Source organism: Cricetulus griseus (assembly GCF_003668045.3).
Source record: "Cricetulus griseus strain 17A/GY chromosome 1 unlocalized genomic scaffold, alternate assembly CriGri-PICRH-1.0 chr1_1, whole genome shotgun sequence".
Taxonomy (NCBI): domain Eukaryota; kingdom Metazoa; phylum Chordata; class Mammalia; order Rodentia; family Cricetidae; genus Cricetulus; species Cricetulus griseus.
The window spans coordinates 46,043,038-46,050,324 of NW_023276807.1; the positions used below are offsets into that span (position 1 = coordinate 46,043,038).

The following is a 7,287-nucleotide window of genomic DNA, read 5'->3' on the forward strand; positions in this document are numbered from 1 at the left end:
CTGTTAGGGGACAGGAGAGGAGGGGAGAGTGAGGGAACTGAGATTTACATGTAAAAGAAGCTTGTTTCTAATTTAAATTAAAAAAAGAATCTATGCAGTTCACACTCCAAAGAACCAAGTTAAGATTCACTATCAAAGCTATCAAGCTACTCAGAAGAGACATAGGCATCATCATGATGTACTTGTAAATGGTCTCTTTCCCCTGTCTGTAGCTAGGATCAGTTGTATATAACTGTATATGACAGTTGAATATATCCAAATGGCTTGAAAATTGTTTATGTGTGGAGGGGCAGAAAGACAGAGAGACACAGAGTGTGTGTATGTGAGTGAGAGAGAGAGAAAGAGACAGATACAACAGAGAGAAAATGATGGGAGAGAGAAAGGCATGGCAAGGGAGAGATGGAGAGGGAGAGATACACAGAGAGATATACAGAGACACACATAGAGAGACACTCACAGATATTTACAGACACACACACAGACATTGATGCATGGAGAGAGACACATAGAGAAAGAAACATGGAGACACAGAGAGACAGAAAAAGCAACAGAAAGACATGGAGAGAGGGACATACCTACAGAGAGACACGGAGGAGAGACAGACAGAGACACAGGGGAGATACAACCACACAGAGACACACACACACACAGTACACACACAAAGACATAAAGAGAGAAACACACACACACACACACACACACACACACACGGACAGAGACAGAGATAGACACAAAGATCAGCAGTGAGACAGAGAGACATGGAGAGACAGAGACATACACATACAGAGACACAGAGGGGGAGAGAGAGACCCACCTAGAAAGACACCCACACAGAGACACACAGAGAGATACACACACAAAGACACATGCAGAGAGAAACAGAGAAACACATGGAGGTAGACACAGAGATATGACATGGAGAGACAGTGAAGTCAGAGAAACATGGAGAGAGAGACATACACACAAAGAGACACAGACTAGAGAGAAAGGCAGACACAAAGGAAAACACACAGATACTGAGGACAGAGAAGTAGGACAAGGAGAGGTGGCAAAGACAAAAGAGACAAACATATGCAGAGATACAAACATACAGAGACTGAGGCAGAGGCGGAAAAACGTAAAACACACACACACACACACACACACACACACACACACATATATATATATATATATATATATATATATATATATATATTACTGTACAAGTGTATGTCATGAAATATTTAGGGCATAGTCATATTAAGATTGAATTTATTGGTTACAAGAACTTCATTTTAACTGAATATCCTATGTTCAATCTGGCAACCTCAGTACTTAGGTTGCTCACTGACTTGGCTTTTGATCTTAATTAAACTTTCACACTCCTTCTGGGTCTCATTTAATTTCATTTTCAATTGTCTGTCACTCCACTCTCCCTTTTCCTGCTTTATATATTTTAAAGTAGTAAGGAATTGAATGTTGTTTCATTTCTCTGAGACATTGCATTTTATACTAATTACTTTTCTCAATGTAAAATACATGTCTTTCCCCAAAGGAAGGAAGAGTTTATAAGGAGCTAAATAGGAGTGACAACCAATGCTTGGAAAAATGGGTCCAGGTTAGCTTGGAATAGTGTGTTCTTCTATCTACTTTTATTGTTGCTTATTAAAAACACAAATAAAAACATTTACCAAGAAGTCAGGCTACAATAGAATATCTAAAAGTGTTGTTCATATTAAAGACCTATAGACAATTTGACCTTAGCTGACTAGGACATTTCGATTACGGGATAAAAAGATACCATGCTGCAAGCAGAGGGACAAATTGTCTTTGGCTATCTTTACTCCCTTTTCACCAATGGAGGCTCATTAGGTATACAAACTACTCTTAAGAGCAGGACCCCTGTCCGGAAGTATATGACCAACAACAATAACAACAAAAAGCACAAACTATGGTATTTTTGGAGCTGTTTTTTTCTGTTGTGGTTATTTTTTTTTGTCTTACAATACTTTGAACTTTTTTAACCCTACAGACCTTTTGCTTATTATCTATTATAGTTACTAGTTTTGTTTTTATGGATTTCCTTTGTGTGTTAATATGTGTCTCAGTACCCCTTACAGTGGAGGAAGGAATCAAGCTTCCAAGATGGCAGCGTCTGAGAAGCGGACGGCTAAGGAAGGAGGCAGGGGTCACTACGATAGCCACTCCTGCAAGGCTGCAGTCTCCACTCAGCGACAGCCCTCGCCGTCCCTATTGCAGGTCCCACACCCGGCTCCAGACCACCTGCCTCAAAACAACACACTGCCTATCATAGCCATAGAGAACATACTCAGCTTTATGTCCTACGACGAAATTAGCCAGCTCCGCCTGGTTTGTAAAAGAATGGACTTGGTCTGTCAAAGAATGTTGAATCGGGGTTTCCTGAAAGTGGAGAGGTACTGCAATCTATGTCAGAAGCAAATTAAAGCACAACTGCCAAGGAGAGAGTCAGAAAGGAGAAAGCATTCTTTAGCTGGTCATGCATACATCCTTGCTGTCGTGGAAATGAGGCTGTCACTGCTAAATATGACTTTCATGAAGTATGTGGATTCCAACCTCTGTTGCTTCATCCCAGGAAAGGTGATTGATGAGATTTACCATGTAATAAGATACGTCAACTCTACCAGAGACTCTCTGCGAGCCCATGAAGTACTACAAGAATTGCGGGATATCACCTTCATGGCGAGGAAGCACTTCAATGAGAAGATTGTTCCTATCCTGAAGAGGAAATTGCCAGGATCAGATGTGTCTGGAAGACTCATGGGCTGTCCTCCAGTTCCTGGACCATCTGCAGCCCTGATAACAATGCAGCTCTTCTCCAAGCAAAACCCTTCAAGACAAGAGGTTACCAAACTCCAGCAACCGGTTAAAACCAACGGTGCTGGCATGACTGTCCTCAGGCGTGAAATTTCTGAGCTCCAAGCCAAAGTGCAAGAACAGCAGAAACAGCTTCAAGACCAAGAACAGAAACTGCTAGAGCAGACCCAGATCATAGGTGAACAGAACGCACGGTTGGCAGAGCTGGAACACAAGCTCTGAGAAGTCATGGAAAGTGCAGTAGGAATATTTTCAGGGTCTGGGCAGAGTGAGGAGTCTCCTCAGAAGTGAAGGAAGGCAACAGAAACCATAGACTCTCTTAGGAAATCCAAATGACTTCAGAATAGAAAGTAAATTGGAATGTGGCTGTAGCTCCAGAGGAAGACATCCATGGTTGGGAGTTTAAGCAGTTATTCCTGTTAGGAGGCTGGAGAAACAAAGCTTCCCTTAAGCTTCCAAGTGAGAACACAGCTTACACGTGGCTCTTGAAGTTGGCGTCCTTCTCGAGCTTCTCTGGTGGAGCCCATGTACAGAATCTCCTTACTTTGCAATACACCTGTACTAACCAGACCCGTGCTATCATGTTTGGGACCCAAAGTTTTTCCTTTAGGTCCTGCAGGTGATGTGTTAACTTTGTTTGTTTCAGCATATATGCACATTACATACCCCTTCTTGACAGACTAAAAAATAAGTTTAATACATAAAATGTCCTGTTTACTTGAAAGAAAAAAAAATCTACTTTTTAAATGGACACTATCATTTCTTTTTAAGTTGACTTTTTGTTTGTTATAAATGATCTTTGTCTGGAATGTCTGAGAAGTAGTTAATAATTTGGCATTGAAGTGATGGGTAACAAAAAGGGCTACATAGTGTTGAGTGTAGCAGGGGCTCTACAGTATTATCTATTTTTATAAACTACTGGCAAGGGGTGTTTCCACTTGCTAAATACATGCTTTCAGCTTTCTTGGGGGCCATGCCCTACATTTGCATGGATGGATGAATGCATTGCCTGGTCAACACATTTCACAGCTCTTGCACTGGTGTTGATCATTTATTAGTTTAAGCGCTTAACATGGTCCCCTGCAGCAGCTTGCCTGTAGGGGGAGAATCATCAGTCCTGTCTGTTTGTCCTCTGGTTTTGCAGACACAAAAGACTGTAAAGTCCATTGATGTGTCTTTTCTCTGTAGGGTTCAGGTACACTGGCTAAGACAGAACCCCATATCCAAGCCTCTTTCTGTAGAAGTCAGACCTCTGGGTAGTAGGCATGATCCTGACTTGTCACTGTGCTCATGGGTCAGTCACGACTGAATAGGGACCCAGCTGAAGGAAAAAGTTCATTGAAGAAAATTGTACTGTGAGAAAGCAGTTTCATCATTTCATTTCTGGGGCATGAACTCATTTTCTCAGCAGGTCTGTCTCACTTTTGCAATCCTAAGACATAGCCACATCACTGTAGCCTTGGAGGTGACTTGTTGGGCATTCGGAGCTTGACTTTATCAGTCTACTGTTCTGGTAGAGGACGACTTTCTTAAGCATCAAAGTACAGGCTTTAAAAGTCCTTGTGCATCAAAGAAATGATCCTCAAATTACTTCTTCAATAATTTATTTCTCAGAATTTTTTCTCAAACTCCATCTAACTACCCTAAATGTAATTGCTAGTCTTCCATTAGTTACTGTGCATGCATGGCTTTCATAATGAATACTCATGGTAAGAAGGGACATGTCTGCTGGACGCACTTGCGATCTCCTGCCCATCAGATTGAGTCGTACTTGTTCAATGAGTATCTGTAACTAGGTATAAAGTACTACAGCTCACTTGGCTTAAGCTTTACTCGGAGTAGCTAACACATGTTAGGAAGTTGTCTTCACCTTTCAACACAGTTCTTTGGGATAACATAGCAGCATTTAGAGTTTTCCAAATCATGCATTATATTAATAGCTAAAAACTGACTTGTCATGGGAAAACTTAAGCAGCCTCCTGAGAGAGACCTCTTGCATTTCCGAGCAGAAGCTTACATGCTTGCTGTAGGTGGTTTACAGCAGCTTTCATAAAATGTTCCACGTAAAAGCGATTCCTCTGTTTGAATGGGTTATCCCCATGTATGAGTTTACCCAAGGTACACACTACTCACAGGCATACAAACATGACGAGACATGCATGGGAGATGAAGAGGATTGGCCCCTGTCCTGTAGAGCCCTACTCACCTTCTACATAGACTGCTCAACTGGTTTCCAACTGGTTACAGAAATTGTTCAAGCTTCCCTTCTGATGTGGAGAGCCTAGAGGTAATGGGGCAATTAGCAATAACCCTAATGTTGTAAAGACTGTTGGGGTGCCCCAGATTGAAAGCCAATAATTTGGAAACAACTTATTTTGTAAAACATGGATTTTTTTTTGAGTACTTAACTTCACAGGGGCTTGCCTTAATTTAGTAGTTTCAAGATGTATGCACTAATATTCTATGTGTTGAAATGTTAAAATATTCTATGTAGCCCTGAGAGTGTGTAAAACAAGAGTTTAATGCCTAAATAAATAAGCTAAAAGGTGTCAAAATATGTCTCGGTATCTGCAGGAGTTTCCTGTACCTTTTCTTCAGCTTTTGATTTTCTGTTTGTTCTATTATGGTAAGATTTTATTTCATCATTTTTAGATGCATATTTGTATTCTAATGAGGAAGGAAGAATGAAAGGGTATGGTTGTGGGTGGGTTCTCAATTGGGGAGGATCTGGGAAGCGATGGGGCAGGAAAAACCATAATCAGAATATATTTTCAGTAAAAAGTGGGAAAATAAAATTTAAAATAAGATAAAAATGCCAAATATATCAGTAAGATGAAAAATACCAAAATAAACAAAAGAGGAGTCAACTCATAGCATTGGAATGACTATTGATAACATTGCTGCAACCATAAAGCAGAGTAGTCACTTGTAATAGAAGGGAAGCAATAAAAATATTGATGCTGGACATTGTGCAGAGAGTAAGCAACTTAGAAGCACTCATCCCTAAATGGAGTATCTTTTTCAAACTTCTCCCTTTAAGGCTCAGAGATCTATATGGGGGTGGGAGGCAGTGGCAGAAAGATTTTAAGAGCCAAGTTGGTGGATGACTCAAAGAATCAGTGTCTTCCAGACAGAACTGGACTGATATAATTATGACTTCACAGAGACTCTGATGGCATTAACAACACCTGCCCAAGTTCAATCAGACAAAATCAAGCATTGAGAAGAAGTGGACACAAAGTCCCACTCTTAACTGAGAAGTTGTTTAGAATTGATAACCACTGAGTGAGGGAAAATCAGTTCTCTCCAGTGGATTGTTACTGGGTATGTCAAACATACTCCAGAACAGGACCCATGTCCAAAAATGAATACTTGTCCAACATACACACATGCATAAATACACACACACACACACACACACACACACACACACAGAGAGAGAGAGAGAGAGAGAGAGAGAGAGAGAGAGAGGCATAAACACATCTTAATGTATCAATTTCCCTAATACTTTGAATTTTCTACTGTACTCCAATTCCTCTTAGAAATTAACTATGTAAATTAAATTATTTGTAACTTGACTCTCCATGAACTACCCTATTAACACTTTAAAGTTAGGTTCTTTATGTCATATGCAGTATTATTTATCTCCTTGCTGCAACAAATTGCCTGCCTGATAAAACCAAGATAAGGAAGCAAGGCTTGAGTTTGGTTCACTTTTAACTGGTCTGCTCTTCATGGTAGTCACGGGGGCAAGACCTTTAAGCATATGGTCTCATTATAGCCACAAGGAGGCAGAGGAATGAATGCTAATGTTCAACTTGCTTTCTTGTCTTTATCTAGTCCAGGACATCAGCCCATGGTACTGCCCACAATTAAGAAAGGTTTCCCCACCTCAGCTAACCTAGTCTAGACCATTCTTCTTAGGCACTCCCAGATGGCAAGCTCATGTAGAGAGTTCCTCCTGATATGCCTAAAAGTCTTGTTTTCAAGGTAATTCTAAATCCTTTCATGTTGGCAGTTTTAACCATCACACTTAACTAACATAAAACAGCATGATATTCTTTCCCAAATGAGGTAGTAAACATCCTCTTGCATACTAAAGCCTGGTGACATCATCCTACATTCTCTCTCTAGAATTACATGGCTTTGGGAAAAATTAATATGCTACAATACTAAGCTTGCTTTGTCTTATCCAACTCATGTAATGTCTAAGTTTCAGTTGTTCCCTTTATCAAGTCATCTGTGAGAACTGCCTCCTAAGGTCATTGTGAAAGCTAAAGTGACAAACACCAGGTGGTTACTGCAGAGTCTGGCTTCCTACAAGTGCCTTCATAGAGTTCGCAGTGGGAGATCTGAAATCTTGTTCTTTTTCTCAATTTGGAAATCACTGACTTTTATTTGAATCATGTTTGCAATCATCCCCGCCCTCCCCCCCCCCCCCCCGCCCCC

General features: G+C 40.6%; 1 protein-coding gene across 1 annotated transcript; it reads left to right on the forward strand.

Moving 5' to 3' along the window:
• Window positions 1-2,116: 2,116 nt before the first annotated feature.
• Window positions 2,117-5,034, forward strand: LOC118238516 (F-box only protein 28-like). The gene has a single exon (XM_035452793.1). The coding sequence runs from the start codon at window positions 2,128-2,130 to the stop codon at window positions 3,058-3,060; it is 933 nt and encodes a 310-aa protein (XP_035308684.1). The 5' UTR covers window positions 2,117-2,127; the 3' UTR covers window positions 3,061-5,034.
• Window positions 5,035-7,287: the final 2,253 nt, after the last annotated feature.

What these genes read in the sequence shown, in the direction of transcription:
- LOC118238516 (XM_035452793.1), top strand. Translation starts at nt 2,128, where the DNA reads ATGGCAGCGTCTGAGAAGCGGACGGCTAAGGAAGGAGGCAGGGGTCAC.